General features: G+C 43.8%; 1 protein-coding gene across 5 annotated transcripts in view; it reads right to left on the reverse strand.

The window, feature by feature from the left end:
• PITPNM2 (phosphatidylinositol transfer protein membrane associated 2) overlaps positions 1 to 12,802 on the reverse strand; it is a 59,181-nt gene extending 46,379 nt beyond the window's left edge. For all 5 annotated transcript variants that reach the window (XM_057385629.1, XM_057385628.1, XM_057385626.1 and 2 more), the window contains exon 1: positions 12,633 to 12,802. In XM_057385629.1, coding sequence (XP_057241612.1) covers positions 12,633 to 12,710 — 78 coding nt within the window. In that variant the 5' untranslated portion in view covers positions 12,711 to 12,802. The remainder of the gene's footprint in view (positions 1 to 12,632) is intronic.
• Between the last annotated feature and the right edge of the window lie 7,329 nt (positions 12,803 to 20,131).

Genomic DNA, 20,131 nt, shown 5'->3' on the forward strand with positions numbered 1-20,131 from the left:
GATTTTAAATTTAAACAGCCATAACTGACAAGCCTAMATAACTGACAATCTAAATAATCACTTTTTCCTGCCCCACAAACAGCAGTAGAAAAAAAACCAGAAAAACAGAAAACTACTTTTTTACAGTTTATTTCTAACACTCAGCTGGCAGTTCATTAAAGCACACATCCTCTTCTAACAAACYACTGTCTTTCAGTTCTTATATAAACACTAACCAAGTCCTGTACAAATATTTATGACAATAASATTAAATAATCTTGATGACCCCAAAATCTAGTTAATTCAAAGRTCTCAGAAAAGGCAGAGAGTGAAAGAGTCAGACAGAATAACTGCACAGCATCTGCTCTGAACAGTTGRTACAAATTATAGAGATTTAAAGWTTTATTATATGGCAGAAGCACATGSAAGTMGTMAGAARAGGGAAGATGAGYTTTCTTCAAGCCAAGTTATTCAAWARTCCCTTCTAGAYTGCMCTGYTAYGGCAATTYCAGTCAATTCTGCAAGTCCTCATCTGGGRCCAAAATCCACTGAGGAGTTTTACTCACTAACACCATCCTTCCCCACTTCACTTTTCCCCATTCAGCTGGTTTGAACAAAAACCTCTCTGATGAGGATGAGCTGCCTGGTTCTTACCCTGGAGAAAGTTCTTCAMCAGCTGGAACCCTGGGGAACCTACAATATTGATCAATTTTTTCTGTATGTGAATAATTCCATCAGCAGCTTTTTCACACGACCTGGAACTGGTAAAGCTCTGATAGTGGGAGATGGGAGGGTGGCATTGAACCAAAACATTGMGAGGGAAGAAAGGAAGAAAGGAAAAACCCAGTTCACTGAGACTCTCGGTGAAAGTCAGTTCACATCCCACTTCTGATTTGTGGTTATTTTATTCACTTCTATGCAGCTGCAGCAGAACTGCAAACCCTATTTTGGGAGCAGGGTGTGCTTCCTCCTGCAGCCTTTCCAGATGACCAACTCCAGCCCACAGCCTTTGTCACCCAGTTACAAACCTCAAACAAATTTTGGCCCTTCACATTCCTTCTACCTGTCACTTATCTACATAAGGTATGACAAGGGCAGCAAGAACATTTTCTCAGATGAATGTGAAATAAGAGCTGTAGCTCTGCTGACAAAAAAAAAAAATCAAAGATTATATCCCAAACTATCTTTAGAGCCAGGACTTTTGAGTCAGGCCAAATTTATACTCATAACACAACACACTGCTGGGAAGGATAGCACGATCAAAGAGAAACTCCCCAGGATAAACCCACACAAAGCTGCTTCCCAGCCCTCCAGGCTCTCACACTTAGCAGYTGGCTTGTTGAGAAACTGCAGTGAAGTAATGACAGGCCAAAAGTCAGGAGAGATGGTGAACAGTGCAATTAGTGACCACTCACAAAGACAAAAAAATAGGTTTCTCATGTAATAATAATAATAATAATAATAATAATAATAATAATAATAATAATAATAATAATAATAATAATAATAATAATAAAGACATCAGCCACATGCACTTGACAGACCAGGATGGTGCTCTGGGCCTAAGTGGGGCTGTGAAAGTGAAGCACTTTTGGAAGTGAAGTGCAATTTGCTCTGCAGCCATGCAGCCTCTTGATGCCAACTATGCCTGAGCTACAGCCTGGAGAGGGCTTGTTACATGAAAACATGGGCTGTAAGCAACAATTAAAAAATAACCATTGATTAGGAAAACATTTGGCTCAAGAAGTGTGTGGCAGGCCCTGTCCAAGGAATATCTGCTGGAGGTGCTGATGTGCAGGCAYTTTAGGGTCAATCTCGAAGGTTTCAGCCTCAAAGAGAAGGAGAGATTTTATACAGCAGATTACCTGTRTCAGTGCTACTCACTACTGACACAGCAACTTCCCCCTCTGTAAATACCTGAGGAATGGACCCCAATAAACTCAAAGAATAGCCAACAGCCTTTACATGCACGTTATCTAACCCATAATCACAGTAACCCATCCTATATTATGGTACAAGAGGAAATCCAGTCAGCCCTTGCCAAGCCCCTCTCCTGCTGATGACACTCCACGCTCTGCACAGCCCCATCGATAGCTTTTCAGGACAGATGGTGACACAGATCCCTTCGAGCTAAARTAATAGCATTAAATTACTCATAACAGGGAACCCAGAGAAGCAGATGCACCATGATTAGCAAGAATGCCAGTTACTTAAAGGCTTCTATTAAAATAAATCTCTTGGCACAGCAGCATAGCATGGGACACAGCACATGACCTCAGCACAACAATCACAGATGAATAATTCCCATGAATGTYACTTAAGCACCGGGCCAGCCTAACCCCATTTATCATCTGCCCCTCTCAACAGCAGACAAACAGCTGTAAACAAAGCCTTCCCCAGGCAGGTTCATCATTCTCAGACCTTTCCCAGTTAGAAATGTGTCTCTCCTGACCAGCAAACACAGAGCACACCTTGCAAAGCTTTGGTCCAGCAAACAACCCGGCCCAGGCGAACAGAACCAGGTGACACAATGCAACTTGTTGGTGTTTCTAAAGAAATGATGGTTGATGGCAGCAGAACCTCCACAACCTGAGGAGTCTCAGCACAGCTGGAGGAACAGCATTCCCAGAACAGGAATGAACAATGCTGGATAAAACAGTTTGGATGTGGTTTATTGGATCAGCTGGAGAAATCCACAAGTCAAGCCGTGTAAATTAAGATTGCCTTGTAGTGTTTTGCTTTTGGGGAATTAGAAGAAAAACAGCCCCATCAGCCAACTGAGGACACCAAGAAGAATATTAATCTAAAGCAGAGTCCTCCTTGTGTTCCTGCCCTGGAATGCAGCACAGGCTGCTCATGGGCTCAGGTCCACAAGGAGAGAATCTCTGCAAAGCCAACAGCAGCACTGCAAACAGCTCAGCTGGTTTWGTTTCTCCTGAAGTTGTTTTTACTGTAACTACTCCGAGCACTCCAAGTCCAGCAGAGAACAGTAAGGACACGGCAGGCTGTGTAGTGATAATGGTCCAGGCATGTTCTAGCTTTCAAAAATACATTATAGCTATAATCTCACCTTGTTTACCACCSATTATTGTTTACAGAACAACCCCTCCATCTAAATAAGTGAGACAGTGATTACAAAAGGTTGGGATGCTTTAGCTTCCCAATGAAGTTCTTACTCCATCTCAGCAAACACTGCCACAGGACCCACGAGARTTCTGATTTGAGATTACTCCAATTATGAAGACTGACAGCACCASGCTTGACAGATCTATCATCCATGGGTAAGGAAGACACAAATCATTGTCTGGAAACAATAACCACAAGATTTTATTTGCGTTGGTTTTTGTTTTCCCCTCCAGCTCCCATTTGGAAACAGGGTATTTTGATAGTCCAGACAAAACTCTTCTGGGGGAATGCATTAAAATAACACTGAACTCTTGGGATTTTTTTTAGCCCACTTAGACACAGATAGTGATATGAGAAGTTTCCAGCCATCTGATGGTTTCAGTTAACAAGGACAGCAAAGACATCTCTGTAACCACAGAACAAGAACATGACAGCAAATATCCCCAGAGGACCCTGCTAACATACTTGCTCATAYTGTTGCAGCAAGGGAGGCTGAGAAAACATTCTCTATGACCAATTACTATTTTTTTATTGTTTTGGATGCTAAGGCTACCATAAACACCAATTAAGTCTCCAGAAACAGGACCTGTCCTTTGGGAGCTAGAGAAAGCCTGAAGTGCCTCACGCAGTCCATCAGACCACAAAAATGCCCGAAGCTGCTTAGCAAGATGACTCCTGCCATCACTGGAGAGCTCTTAAGACCTGTTTTCACTAACCAGACCTGCTCTGTTCAGTTTTAGAAAAGAAGTACAAAAGCACCTAGGGTATAAACAAAAGTTAGGCTGGGGAGAGGAAYAAACTTGCTCTCAATCTCTTCCATACACTGAGGGAAAAATATTCCCAGCTATGTTCAGCTGGACATTGTTTAGGCTGAGGRATATTTCACTCTTACAATTGATTTTCCAGTGTGGTGTCTTCTTCCCACCACCAAGAGCCTTCCTTGCTGTGTTCCACCAGCCATCCTCACTCCCACCTGCAGGCACCAGGTACTGGAGGGGGTACCACTGTGACTGGCACCTTGCACATGATTAAATCTGACACAAAAGCTGGGAGAGGTTTGAAGTGAAGCAGCCTGTTAATCTCAGCCATGTAACTGGGTTTATTGTGGCAATATCAGCAGTCAAACGCCACAAATAAACCAGCACAAAACACGACAGCACATTCCAGCCATAGATGCCAGAATTAAACAGCACCTCAAACCAGAGAGGCAATGAAGGACACACCGGGAAACACCAAAAGGTCGTGGAACTAACGCTTGGTTTATTTTTACCAGGTTTTGCCAGCACAGGATTGCTGCACGTGGTGACAGGGCCAGTGAGGGTGTGGATCTGCCCTCCTCCAGCCGCCTCTGCTGTGCAATGACTCAGCTCTGTGTTCTGTTAACTGCTCCTTCACCAGCATTTGAGCTGACATCTAATTCATTACGAGCAATCTGCTTTCACCACCAGCAACCTTCTGCCTGCTGATGCAGATATCTCATAGAGCAGGCCCCATTCATGGTCACTATTTACTGCAGGTAATCAAAAACTAGCTCTTTGGCTATGAAAACTGAATGCTGGGTTATCCTAAAAGTACAGTAGTTTCATGCTTTCCAAGTTGTGTTTTTCTTTTCAAAATGTGTGTGTCAAAGACCTGAAACACTCAATTAAAATCATATCACCATAACCAGGGCAATACCTGAGCAAAAAGCTTTGTTCAGAGTGAAAGAAGGGAGCAGAGGAGATGGAACTATTCCATTCTTAGAGAAGCCAAGATGCAGAACTTCTCATCACATCAAAACCAACATAATTTTATCAGTGCACAATGTTCTAAAAGCAAACAGGAAGTTACAGGAATTAAATTAAAAACCAAAATCACCCTTACTGTTATTAACGCAGGARAGTGCTGAAGTACAACAGCACACAGAACTTCTGGCTGTCAAAGGTTTTTGTGCCCCAGTCAGAACAGCTGAGTCCCCTCATGTTAAAGAAGACAGAATCAACAAAAAAGCACCATTTTGAAGGAGGAGAAAGTAACCTGAAGGCACGGAGCTGTTGGCAGGGCTACATCCAGTACCCAGATCTCAGAATCCCCATTTCAGCAGCCTAACCATGATGTGACAGAGTTCTTTGCTAAGCTGGAGAAGGGACCTTTATCAAAATATAGCAAAACAAACAGGGAAGCYTCTCTAGTCCTGCTTTGCAGGAGTTGAGAACAGTGTTAATGGTTATATTAGAAAGAAAGACCATTTTAAAGGTGGGCAAGGGTTTACCTTGAACAATGGGAACCCTGTTATCCCAGGGATGGTTTAACAGAACTTTTGAGCCTGCGCTTTGAAATGTTCAATCAGAAATGATTCACATCAAGCTGGACTGACAGTMCCTCAACCACAAAACTGCTGGAGGACAGCAAGGGACTTCTGCTGTGAGTTTTGCTCTTGTCCCTCAAAGCAAGGCTAACTGCATGATGAGACAGAGTGAAGTCAATGAGAAAACAATTCCAACCACAACAGGATTCCCCACTCTCCCCACAACACTATTCCTGCCCTGTTTTTRTTTACACCATATGCGTGCACAAACTTTAAACTGCATCCTGYRTTTCCATGGCAAYGGGAGGGGCTGCWTCAGCAATCCCCTGGGTTTARTTTGGGCCATCCCCACTCTGYTTCAGCTGCTCAGCAATCCTTGCTGAGAACAGCAAACCACTGAGGTCACCAGTAACCATGGTGCCCACAGCCAGGCCTCCCCTGTGCCCTTTGTGCTCTAACATGCATCCTTCATGCGTGACAATTACTTTAATCCAATTAGAGCTGTTAAAAAAATTTTAAAAATACATGAAGGGCCTTGTCAATACTTATTTCGGGAAGGAAGGTYAGTTTGAGTCAACAAGATAACGATCAGAACATGAGGCTTTACAATAGCACTTTGAGCCTCATTGCTCCCAACACACAGGAATGACCTGAAACCCTGGGGAGARGGGAAAGAAATCTGTTCCTCATCAACGGCTTCATTAATTAAGGCAAAAGAGCAGCTGTTTTAAACAGCCCATTTTCGTTTTGATCAATGGYTGGGCAATGTGCAATGCTTCATTGCAGCCAGGCACTACCCTGTCCCCAAACACTGATGCCTCAGCAGCTGAACAGAATTCTGAGAGTAACCATAAAGTAGTTACCATCCATCTTYCCAATCCAGCACTCATCAGCTGCCACTTCAGGAAGTTCCCCTTTGGGTTCTTTCCAGTTCTGCAGGGAGATGCCACCTGATCAGCCCTGCCTTTGGCAGGGATATTACGGGGTGGAATTTTCCCTCAAGTTTACCAAGCAAGAAYTGGGACCAGCACACATATGCTGCCTCCAAGGAGATACCAAGAACATAAGGAGATGTCACCAAGAAGGGTATTTGTGTCAGAGTCACAGAATCAAAGCTGGGAAACTCACCCAGGCCTGTGCATGTTACCTGCACTGAATTTACAGCACCATCAGCACCAGCACTCCTGGATACTTTTCTTGTAATGGAACACTTTTTTTTTTTTTTTTTTTTTTTAAAAAGCCCCAAAAGCTGAAGGCAGGATGTGCTGTTGGCATCAGGCTCCCACAAGTCAGAGCAGAAACACACGCAGCATCAATTTGTACAAGAGTTGTAGGCACTGCATTATTTAGAATCAGGGCTAGATATTAATGAAGCTGCTTGTACAAAACCAGGATATTTTGGGGACAATCAATTGTGCAGGGTCATAAAAAATTTACAGCATTAAGAGAACCTTTCTCATGGCCACTCATTAATCATTTTGCCTTTCAAAGACGCCCAGTCATACTCCTTTAGAGTCAGGGCTGGATGTGCCAGAGGCACATGAATTAGGAATCACTTTATTATGGAGATACCTCAAACTTGTTTACCCCACATGCTCCATCTTTCAAAACGTCTACTACCCTTGCAGCTCAGTATTTCATCTACTCTAAGTATTTCCTCCTGTGTCTTTAAACTGATTTTTCACTGCATTAACTATTCCACAGACACTGTCTGCTAGAATTACTCTCCCTGCTTTAAAGGGAGGCAAAGCAAGKTGCCCATTACTGTATTGTGAGTCAGAGACAAAATTTCAACTCRGGGTGCTTTGGATCAATTCTAATCCTCTGACTACATCCCTTATTCTTTAGGAACCCAATACAACTGCTCACTAACAATACATTGTGCGCTAAAATACCACAGGACTGACTTAAAGAAATCCCCATAGTCTTCCTAATACTTAATTCATTACTTGCCTTTGGGTATTTGAAAAAATGAGAGCCTAATCCTGGTCAACAGTCAAGATTTTTGTCCTTTCATAAGAATAAAAAAATACTGAAGGAAAAGGGATTTTTGACAGCCAACAAGCTCAGTAGGATTGGCAGTGCTGCATCCTGTGTTAAAATCAGTAAAAACCTGAAGTTTAAAATCACATTTGTGTTATAACATTCTCTCTGCTTCATTTACCTTTGTTAGGAGAAAAGAGAACACCTGTGAACTGTCAAGGCAACATCAAGTTCACTACCCTAAAATCAAACTTTTTTTGGAATATGGTATGGAATCACAATGTAAGAATTGTACAAAACAAGAAAGAAGTAGATGTAGGAAAGGTGTTTGCTCCTTCTGTGTATTTTCCCAAAATGATAACCTGTATGGGAGCCACTSTCACCTGTGAGACCCCAAGTCTGGTACCACCAACCGAAACTTGTCCTAAAACAAAACATCTGCAAGTGCCTTACTCTCCTCTTCCAGAAGGATGCAAATCCTCAGATCACAAGAAAAAAAGTTATGAAAACCAGAGGAAGAAGAGAATACAGAAGCCACAGGTTTTAATGCTGCAGCACAGAAATCGGGGCAAAAGCTTCAAAAACCAGACTTTGCTTTTAGATTTGTGAGCTTTCCAGGGTCTCTGGAGCTGTCAGCAGCATCACCTGCTTTAAAATTAAAGCAGAAATGTCTGTCTGTGCAGATGGCCAAGGCATCTGCATGCAGAACAGAAATAATCAGCCATCCAGTTCTTCAGTGTCCAGAGATGAAGGGTTAGTTTGCTTTCCCCCACTCAATCAATCCTTCACCATCTGCTGAGCCTGCTGGCAACTGCCAAGTGGAGCTGAGGGTTTAAGGGACACGACTTTTGCACATGGGTGTCATGACAGGGCCTTAAAGTAGAGTTTTAAGTCTGTTCTCAAAGGTGCTTCCTGAGAGCTACATGGAAATGAAGAGGAAAATAGGACAGTGCAGGTGTCTGGGAACTGAGATGATGGACAAACYGTGATCCTCCAGAAAGGAGGAAAGTGATTCAGGATATTCCATCAGCARTCAGGACAGGAGAGAACAGCACACTGCAGATGCTTGGAACACGCTCTGATTTTTCAGGGAAGGCAATAAATGCAAAGCTCTGGAAGACTGCAGAGGAGAGGCTYATGTTAAAACATGAGAGAAGCCCTCAATTCCCAGGATCCTGCCAGAGAACCTGAATCTTCCATGCAGAGCCTCACACAGGGGCCAGAGGCCTTTCCCAGTTGTGGASCCTCAAAGTGATGAATAACAAACTATTAATGCTATTAACTGGGAGGGATGACACCACATCTTAAAATAAGGCTCACCCTCAAAAGGTAATCACTAGGTCCAGCAGAAGAATATTTTTAAAGCACGCTATCTTTGGAGGAAGGTCACAAATACCCAGAGAAATCTGCGTGGAAAAAATGAGAACCAGAGTTATTTACAACAGACTAGAAAGCTGTGCACACTGATATAAAAATAAGTTTTAATAACAAGAGGAATTCTCTTGTCTTATGAAAGGGTCAGAAGGGCAGCGGTCTCTCGGAATCTCATGGCATATGGAACCACAGTAATGAACATTATTAAGATGATAAAAGGACTGACCTTTGGCTAATAACATCCTGACAAACGCATTCAGGGCTTGTATGCCAAGCTTTTATGAAACAGAAACTTAACATTAACATGTGCATTGTTTCTCAGATGAGGGGGAGGTGTACAGAAAGGAAGGTTCCCTGAACACACAAGGAAAAGATGCCAGAGTTCCAGGAAAGGATTGCTTTGAGATAAAAAAAATGCAGGACTTAGGAGGGGAGGAATTAAGAGATCCTTTAATAAGATCCCTCTAACGTGTAACAATGATACGAAAAGGCCTTGTATCTATAGAAAAACTAAACTGCTCTGGGGCAAGGGCTCCCAGCCTGGAGAGGCTGCCAGCACTGCATGAGAGGTTTCCCATGGAAGGATATTGAAAGTCTAAAATTTAATAGAGAAAAACAATTCAGTTCAGTTCTGCTAGGCTTCAAGCAAGTCRAGGGTACATTAAGTCCTTGCTGTAATGTAAAATTAACTTATTTAGGGAAGAATTTAAGTGCTACTTAACGTACTAAAACCACTGAGTGTAGATAATATTTCAGAAGCCGACAGAAAGCAACTTAGGAGACTTTTTGCTCTCTCACCTCAAATTTAAAAATAAATAAATTAAAAAGCAAAGTGGCAGGCCAGTCATTTCAGTTTTCACAGCTTTATACACYAGCCTGGAGAACTTGTAGTTATAAGAGGAATTACGGAGCAACACGGGCACGCACACAATGATTTATTGCACGTCTCGCCTGCCCAGTGGCGCAGAGAACCAAGAGAGATGTGGATTATGTACTGCACAATTTTAATTCTCCCATCCAGTAAACACAGCAAAAATGAGTACAGCCTGTTCCYATTTAATGGAAGGATCCTTTGCTACTTGGGCATGCTGCTGCTTACATCAAATCTGGTGGAAATTTCTGTAAAGACTTCGAAGAAGAAGGGGAAGAGATGTTCTCTCATGAAAACAGATGAATGACCTTTCCACTGCAAAGCAAAACCTGCATGAAAATGCCTTTGAAAAGTGATGGCAATACTACAGCTTGAGTCTGATCCCTGCCCACGTGGCTTTGAGGCACCACTTCCACCACAMGGGCTCAGGGGAGAAGAGCCTTTTGGAAAATTTCCATTTGGACAAGGCTGAAATCTAGGAAAAATTATACCTGGGCAAAAAAAACCCCGGAGGCAGCTTTATACCAACTGGTTTGGAGTTTAACGGGAATTTTCACTCATGAGCTTGAAGGTAAATGGGTGATCCATTTCGAGTATGTGCTTGAGGCTCCCTAAAACCCTTGAGGAACAATCCTGACRTCTCCTTTCCCACTGCTGGAGAAGTTTTTCTCACAGGACGAGGCTGYCTGGTGCCACCAGCAACAATGCCATCCTTCTGTATGTGACAAATGTCTCAAAAATTAACCTTTCACTTTTAAGAATCACTCCTCTTCCCAGGAACGACTTCTAAACATTCTGTTCTATATTTCAGCCACAGATTTCTCAGAAAAGCCTCTTCAYTGCTGCTTTGTACAGATATCTCAGCTTGCTCCCATAAGGGGGCTCAAACACAGAACTTAYTTCTCCTGTGGCCTCTCCAGGTGTTTCAGAGGAAAAATAAAAGGACACACGTAAAGCACTTTCTYGTTCTCTGAAAAGGACGGAAGTCACGCTCCCCACTGCTCCTTCTCCAGTGCCTGACTCAAAGACAAAACCTCCACTTTTAAATCAAACTGAAGAAAAAGAACATTTGATATCCTGCTCTAGGAAAAGCTCACACTGAAGCCAGCAGGAATCTTTCCACCAATTTCACAAGCAAATCACTGCTAAACTATAAACTCTACACTAAGTGGCCTTTCTTGTTTTGTTATTGCTTTTTGGTTTTTGCAACCTTGAGCTGAAATTGGTATCCTCAAGAAAAAGCACAGCTAACTTTTCCTCTTGTGTTAAAGTAACTCAGAAAAGTCCCTTCTTTGTGGTGCAGTTCTCCAGCTCCCCTGGACCTTGCAGTGTTTCCAGCTTAGCCCCCTGCTCCAGGAGAGTGGACAGAGATAAAAAACCTGATTTGACACCTGATCCAAAAAGAAACCTTACTCTGCTGCCTGCCAATGCAGTAGAAAATGAAAGCAGGGCTGGACAGCAATTTGGRGATGTAGTTTCTCAAGCAGCTTCCTGGGCTGGTGAACTTCCCCTTGCATGAAACCCTAATAACTTCCCATGTCCTTCTGATGTTAAGATATGGCCAAAATCCCTGTCAGTACCAAAGCAGATCCCAATGTTCTACATAATGGAAATAAAAATCAGCAATTTAACTTCTGAAATCAAAAAGCAAACCCATCTCCCTGACCGAGTTCTCCAAAATTCCCAGGAGGCCCCACAGACAGTCCCCAATTAAGGATTCCCCACAGACACTCCCCAATTAAGGATTCATCCTCTGTTTAATCAGGTGGACTCCTCCTTCCTAATCAGATCACTCTCCCCTACGCTCTGCTGCTCACTGACAAGTTCTGCACAGATAATACTCTGCTGCCATCCACCAGCTCTTCATGCAAAGCAGCTGAGCCAGATTAGGAAGACAAAGTTGTTAACAAAATAATTACACCAATATTCAAAGCAGCTACAGCATCAGGGAAAGGTACAGAAAAATGCAGCTGCCTAAGAAAAATGCTTACTCATTTATGCCAGCGTTTAGGTTAAACACACAAAGATGACACATTTGTGTCAGAAAAAGGAATTTGACTCTTATTGCTGGAAAATACACACCATTATTATTTTAACAGTCATGTCCAAGTGCATGAATCCTTAAGAAACACAGCTGGGTGGTCAGGAGAGAAATGRGGGAATTGTGCTTTGGTTTGTTTTGTGAGATTTGCTTTTTACCCTTAAATTATTTTAGGTTTTAAGCCAAAGCAGATTTTTCTATCATCATTTCATCCCGCTTCAGAGAGCAGAGTTCTCCTGCAAACGCARTATCAAATGTGTGTTTTGCTGGATGAGCAAAATTACATTTTATTTAAAGCGTGGGACAATGAAATAACACTTCAAATTCATTTCCTTTTATAACTGCTCCTGGTTGGATTTCAAACACTGGGAGAATATGGGCACAGAGGATTTCAGTTACAAAAACCCAACATTTTAATTAACTGCTTTATTGCAGCCAGGGAATTCCACAAAAATTCCCATCAGTATTCAGAAGCCTATTAAAAATAATCTACATTTTATGCCTAAACTGATTAGTATCTATTTCACAGTGGTATATAAGCACGGATATATTATATTTTTTTTTTCTTCRTTAATTCCAAGTTATGCCTTTGGTTTACCTCTCAAATTTATATTAGACTGTTGCTTCCCCAGAAAAGAACAGAATTTGGTTTGCAACTGGAATTGCCCAGTAACCAGAGCCCACCTGGGAAGCCATGGCTGTTTGTGCCCTACAGCTCGGTCCTTCCAGGAGGATCCCACACAAAGTTGAGTGTTTCCATAGGAACAGGKTGTTGTTTCCCCAGGTAGGTCAGASAGAGGTTCTCCAATTTAAGGAGAAGAGGAAGCAAGCCAGAAACTGAAGTTGGTGTTACTTTCCCTGCTGCTTTTCCTTTATCAGCAAACAGCAAAACTCAAATTTAAAATATCCAATCCTGCAGCAATTCTCCCCCAGCCCACACAGAGCCCTGCAGGACCCAGAATGTTCCTGACCTGTATCATGTAGAGCTGGGCGATGCGATATTCTTCCACGCTCATCGGAAGAGGAATACGATATTCCTTTATGAGCATTTTGGATACAAAAATCTCTTGTCCACTCAGAAACACAATCCAAAAGCTTTTAGTAAAGGCTCCTTAAATAATGGCAAGGAAATGCATCGAGGATCCCTGAAACAGAGAAAGGGGGAGGAGGCAGGGGAAGAGACGAGTGGTTATTTTCCATTCTTATGGCAAAACATCCTATTTAGAAAAAAAAACAAACAGACAAACATTAATTTTTGTAATAGCTATAAGCTTAATAGCAGAGAGAAGAATCCCTGGAGTGCTACCAGACCTTTGGTATCAAATTGAACAGAACCTTTCAGAAAAATTTTGATTTGCTTCAGGGGATACCATCAAAGCTATTACCCTCCTGACCTTTGCCACCGTATCAATCAGCATCTCCACGGAAGAGATGTGACAAAAGTTCCAAATGAATAGGCAGATCTGCTGCTGCTTGACAATAAAGTCTCTTTCCAGTGTCAGCAGCACACCAGAGATGTATCAACTCAAAGGCATCAGGTTTTATCCTCTCAGATTCATTTTGCAGCAACAAAAGGCAATAATTAGACTTCCTCAGCCCTCAGTAACAACGTGATGAATAAAAGACCTTTGGATTCTAAGAATAAAGACAGCACAAATCTACTTTTCTTCCCTGCTTTATTCTGAATTATTGTCTTGATAGGACCCCTTCTCCTGCACTTCCAAAGCAGTCTGCTGGAAAGATATTCCTGTCACTGCTGGCAATGCCAAACTCATTTTTGCACTCCCACTGCATGAGAATACAGTCAAAGATCAAACTGCAACAGAGAAAATTCCCATCRTACCCCACCTCAAGGTAACAGAATTATTGCTTAAGAATTTGAGGAATACAGCATTTATTACACTAGGTGTCAAAGCARGAACTTTTCAAATATCTTTGAAAGCCCCTATGGACTGTGGATAAAGACAACAATGTTATGTAAGGAAGGGGGAAATAAAAGGGTAACTAGTGAGGAAAAGAGGACACGAGAAGCCAAGTTTGTTATCAGGCCAAGTCAGCCTTGGCAGACCTGGCATCCGCTCCTGCAGCACACAAACCATTCACTTGGCTGCTTCCTGTCACCAAAATCCACCTTTCTGCTGTGCCTACTTACTGGAAGTTTTCAGATGGAGCTGCTGGAGTCAAACCAGCCCCAAACCCTGTGACTGGCGAAAACAACCACCAGAACAAACCCAACCGATTTATCTTGTGGATTAAACCATGATGTGGGAACCAGGAAACCGCAGCACTATCAACAGCCCTTAGTGCCCGTCGGTGTTTGCACAACACTTCACCGACCTTTTACGAGGTTCAGAGAGGTTCAAACACATGCCCGTGGTCACAGAGCAATCAGGGACWACATTCAGGATTTCTAAGCCAGGTTTACTGTGCCATCTCTGCCCAGCTCTGTGCCACAGTATGCCCAGTTTGCCTCCCTGTGATTGCCACATTTCCAATCTGGCACTAAAGCAAATCCACCCCAGACCGACTCTTCTGGAATAGTGATCYGTCTGGTGCTGCATCATCTAAACAATTTATTTCCAAATTCAATTCTCTGCCGCATTTTATTGCTGTCAGAGCAATCTGTGCGCGTGGAGGGGAGGATAAAAAAGTCTCTGCTATGGCAAAGCCACAGAGAATAATTCTGAGAAGTCTCTGCTGAGCTATGCACAGACCTGTGTGCATCCACATGCACGTGCAGGATTCCCTCCATCAAACTAATTCTCCAGAACAGGTGGAGATAATCTCATTAAGTGGGTTTTAATTAGCAAAGAACAACAGTTACCACCACATGGTGGATCTCCAGCACCAGATCTGTAAAGGTGCAACTGCAGGGTCTCAAACTCTTGGAGCTAATGGCAGTGGGACACTCAGCTACATCTCTTGAGCAGTTTGTTGTGCTTTAGAGATCTTTGAAAATTAGATTTCAAAGCTTCTCCCTCTGTTCCTCAAATGCTCTCAAAATGGTTCTGCTCCATCATAAGGACATCAGTCACATCTGCCCTTGCTGTTTGCTAAAAACAGGATATTTCTATCGATTGGAAGAGATGAATAAGAAAATAGAACCTAAAAAGCAGTAAAATGGCAAGAAACCAGTAGCAACATGGAAAAAATGTGCTTATAATGAAGTGCCAGTCAGGTAATAATTCAGATGGCTGAGACACAAGAGGTTTTATTTTATTACAGACTAAAAATCCCAATATTTTGGCCCCAAGCAGGCACAGCAGCAGCCTTGGCATGAGGAGCCTGTCTGGTCAGAGCAGAGGCTSCTGCTCCAGCTTCCTGCTCAGCTTTTACAGAAGCTGAGGGCTCAGTGTAACATTCCCCTTCAGATTTCTCCTTCCCTGACTGGGGCCCACTGGAAACGCCCCCAGCAGTGACCCAATCCTGCACCCCAAAAAAGAAAACAACCCTGCAAACACAMTGGGCAACACCAAGGAACAAATCCCAACCTCAAACCAAGGCGAAGGCACCTGGGATCAGCACCCTGATACTGAAGGAGGCACCAGGAGAACAAACCTGACTTGTTTGCCTGGTTTTTAGCTAGACTGATTAAAACCCCCAACTTATTAAGCTAAGTTTGCAGWTTGGATTGCTTCTGAGTGGAAAATAACCCATTCTAACCCTTCCAAGAGCAGTGGAGGTATCAAAGCATGGAAGACAAACACCAGATTTCACCAAATTCAGTTCTGGGGGAACACCATTCCAGGTGGGACAGAGGTGACAAAATGGCCCTTTCAGACTGAGGACAGTGGCCTCCTGCCAGAGTCCTGGGATTTTACAGAGAATCAAAGCTCAYCAAGACCACTCAGTGTATTGTCCAAACAAAATGCAAAAGTTTGTCTGCAGACATGATGGAGAAAGRAGAAAATGCTTGTGGAAGCAAGGGAGCCACCACACATTTCTGGGTGTCAAAACCCCAGCTGTGTCCATGGCACTTGCCCACATCCATCCCCAGAGGTGCTTCAGATGCTGGGATTAACAAACAGCCAGGGTTTCACAATTGGATTTCAGCTGCTGAAATGCTGGACTTTGCAAGGATTTGCCAAACCCCTGTGGCTGCACAACTGGAAGATGCAGAGGCTGTTTGCAAACCTCAGCCTGCAGCCGGCTTCCCAGCAAGAGGAAAACAGCGGTGACGCAGGACATTTCCAGACTCGCTGCTATTCCTGCTCTAGCCAAGTGGCACATTTGTACAGCCCGTTATTCAATTTATACCCAGAGCTGTAGTAACTGTGAGAGCCAGGCGCATAATTTTATACCTCAATTATTTTAAAATCAGGTTCTCAAAGCATCATAATTATGCTGCAGAGTCAATATCCTGCTGCGATGAGTCAGGTCCACCTCTGAGCCGCTGCTCCAGGCTGCTTGAAGGCTCACGCACAGCCTGCTGCATTTATTTCCAATTTTAACAGTCTCCCTCACAACAACAAACTCCCTAAAAAAAAGTGCCCGTGCTTTAAAATCAGGGCAGGGTTATCTGGATTGCAAAAGCTGAACAGACTGAGAGACCCAGCAGAACCTCTCCATTTAACCCATGAACTCGGTGTTCATTTTGGGAGCATCAGGGCAGCCTCCCTGGTACTAAAGGAGGTAGCAAAGGACTGATAGCAACTGACAGCTTGTAATTAGGGAGCAGGAATCAGTGTGTGAAGGGTGGTTAAACTGCTACTGGGGTGCTGGAGGCCAAGTCCCTGCCAGGATTCCCAGGCTGGCCCTGAGGGGATGGAATCTGGGTGTGACAGCAGAAATCCCGGCTCCTCGACAGGTCCAGGGCAGGAGAACCACTCACACAGGGGTTCAGGCTACAAAAGAGCTGCTACCACTCTGTTCCCAGTCACCTCAATGACTGATTTTTGACCAGCTCACATTTTCCATGCTCAGGCTGCTGAGCAGAGGCCTTTCAGGGCTATAATGAGCAATGCCCCAGCAGCAGGAACCCACCTCGGGCCATGGCTGCTGCATCCCTTTTTCAACAGAGAAGAAAAGGCCCGAGACACAGAGAGCAACTCTAATGAGCTTTAGCCAGCCTCACACAGGAGGCTGTAATGTAACTATTTTATGGTTAGAAAGAAAACTCATCACAGAGGGTCACACAGCAGCTGGTAGCAGAGGCAGGTCCCAGCCCCAAGTCTCAGGTTTGATCACTCACTGCCTGCTCAGGGCTATACCGTCTGTAGAAGTTGAGAAAAGTCTCCTTTAGGAAAGAGCACATTCATGAGCTAAGGACTGATATCCTTGACTCAGCTGTTGAACCATTTTCCTTGCAATATTTTCACATCACCAAGAAATTAAAGATAATTGACAGAAACAACTGCAAGAAAGTCAAGCCAAATCTGTAATGGTAAAAGAATGAGTGAAGGCATTACCTGGAGACCTCACCTTCCTCCCTCAAGACCTTCCTTAAGTTCTCTACATCACCTTTATCCCCCGAGGAGATGCTTCCTTGAAGAAAGCAAGATCAAAGAGATGCTAGCATTGATCCTAAGTGTATCAAACACTCGGATTTTGGGAAGCAACACCAGGTGTAGCAGCCCGGCCACCTTCCCTCTCCTGCAGAGCTCCCTGGAGGAGGACACAGAGCTCTCCCACTGGAAGCACTGCATACTTACTGTGCTTGGATTTATTTATGCCTTTWGAAGCAGCAGCATAAACGAGAAACAGATTCCCAGGGCCTAAGTCAGCAGTTTCCAAAGGCAGCCTCGGYGCTCACACCTTGATTAATGCGGCAGTTTCCCTCCTGGCCCTGAGCAGTCTTGCTCAGCTTTATCTGTCCAGAGTGGCACTGCTGCAAAGACCATTCCCTGTCACTCTGATCCTGGCTGTCCACAGAGCCCCTGCCGCTCAGGAGCTTTCCATGAGTMTCTGCAGAGTCTGGCTGTCAAACCTTGCTCAGGCCCTTTACAGGAGCTGTGGCACACACAGCCTGGGATCCATTCGAGGGACCAGCATGGCCTCAYAATTGTCCTGCCCACATCCCACTGCCAGCTCCCTAGGAAGTAACACAGACAGAGAGGAACTTCTTGGTTTCTGAGTGCTTAGAACACTCTAGGCTGAAGCACAAGGGTCACCATGAATCTCTCATGACTGACCACCACTCTGCAAAGGTCAGGGGAAAACACAATTTATGAGGCTTTTCCAAGGAGATGAATAATGAGTGCTCGTATTTTACATTCATTCTCTCCTCTCTTTGCCCAACCCCACTGAAGTGCTCTGTCCAGTGGGACATCAAAAGGTTAAAAAGCCTCAAMATTTCTACTTAGGAGCTTTGTGGCCACATAACACTCATCACTRCTCTCAAAACTGTCTCTCACACACACGTGCATGTTCGCTAAACTGAAGAGACAGAACAAGCTTCTTTAAATCAGCAGTTTTCAGTTTTCATAGTGTGGGTCGTATCTGCTCACTGACAGTRAAGCAGATTTAAAAACTCATCAGGCCTGGGAAGGAAAAAAAAAATAGATCAAAAGTTAAAGCTCCTTAAAAGTGCACAGCTCACACGCTCTCAGCTCCAAGGCCACTGTGTCAGCGTGTGACGCTCAGTGCGATCGTTCATCTTAATCGCCCATCTCATCTGTCACATCTTCTGAGAGAAAAATGACCATGCAGATGTTTGCCCATCCAAGTTTCATGACTGAGCTTAGGTCCCATCTGATAGTGAATCAGCACCTAATGAACAAGTAGCACAAATCTGCAGCAGTTCTTCCAGCGCCGGGGCAGTTGGAGCTCCCCGTGCCTGCCCCTGGGGCTGGCCACTGCCTGCAACACAGCCAAGGGACAAGGAAGGTGAGAAGAGGACAAGGAAAACACAAGCATTTGTAGAAATCAGCTTTTCCCAGGTGCAGGGCAAGCTCCAGAGCTCTGGAAGGCGGGCAGCACARCGAGGGGATGAGGACAAACACGGCTCGGTAAGACAGGGAGAACGAGTCGCATTTACAGTGTTTGATCTTTTTTCCATTATTAGATACAATTTGACGTCACTTATAGAATTTAAGAGCTCATTSTAAAGCAGACGTTTATTACAACTGAAGGATGGAAACAGTCCAAATGCAATACAGCGACACTGGAGCTATTAAATCTTGTTATAGTTCACTGGGCAGCCAAATACTGGCTCGAAGCAACGCGAGGAGAAGGGGAGGGGGAAAGTAACACCACAGCAAATCGTGCACAATACCCAACACCTTTTCTGCTCAAACATTCTAGGACATCGTGCTGTTTCTTTGTACTTTCCATTTCCTATTACTCTTTTAGCACCTGGGAGAGGAAAAATTGACTCCCTTCCTTCTGCCTTGTAAGTGATGCTGGGGTGCAAAGCCAGCCCGCCCTCCCCATGCACACACCGACTCCGAGGGGATCAGGTGAAGTTCGGCAGCTGAACTTTGGCTGGAAAATTAACATTTCAACTCCTGCCATGCCTGGAGGTTATGCAATAACGAACTAATAAAGAAGCCATTAAATGAACTAATAAGCACACTCGAGCCACAGATGAGTTCAGAGGGAAAGACAAACCAGCCTCTAATCCTTTCGCTGATACTGGGGATAAAGATGAATATTAAAAAGAACACTGACATTAAAGGTTAAACGTTTCCAAGTAGTCTGCATGAGGAGAGCAGCCATAAACCCCAGCCTCCTGTGGCCAGGCTGCAGAGCCTGGTGAGCTAAAGGAACTGGGCAGACCCTGCTTTCAATGGGGTTGTTCTTAGTCCAGGGCCAGCATTACACACATAAATACATAAATATAGATGCAAAAAATATATTTTATATATAGACACACACCATATATATATAGACATACATATATATATATATACACATACAGGGAAACAAAAATAAAAGCAGCATTGACAATGTGGCAAGTATAGCATGTTGGCTGAAAACAGACTGAAAATTGCTGATAGCTCATTAAACTACAGCAAAGAAAAATCTATGCAATGCCACGGGCAAACAAGCATGGACAGGATTTTCCTTTGGTTGGTGGCACATCCATTAACTGAAGGGCCACTGCCAAACAGAAGCTTTTACACTGTGGGCAGCAGTGGCAGGGAGATGGGAGGCAGGCCAAGTTTAAAAACCAAAATAAACATATCTAATTTCCCAGGTAGCCTCCCTGTGAGGTTATTGCATTTACACTTTACAGCTCCGGGTGCTGCAATCCCTCTTCCTGACAGAACCCAGGAGGAGAGGGAGCACAAGGGAGCTTGGTGCAGTTCCCACCAGCTGGTCAAGGCTTCATTTGTATTAAGCAGTAAAATCTCAATGACAAATCCATCCATGTCCACCCCATCCCTGTCCTCTTTCTCTCCATCAGCAGCTGCACCGGAAATTACAGTTTTCTATTAAAGTTATAAGAGCAGAAAGTCATGAAGACTCCCACTCTTTCATCTTACTAGTCACTAAGCATGAAAGTAAGAAATTGAGAGCAGGGAGGCTG

This window comes from Malurus melanocephalus, unplaced genomic scaffold, assembly GCF_030028575.1.
Source record: "Malurus melanocephalus ecotype Western Australia unplaced genomic scaffold, MMel_1.1 scaffold_849, whole genome shotgun sequence".
Taxonomy (NCBI): Eukaryota; Metazoa; Chordata; class Aves; order Passeriformes; family Maluridae; genus Malurus; species Malurus melanocephalus.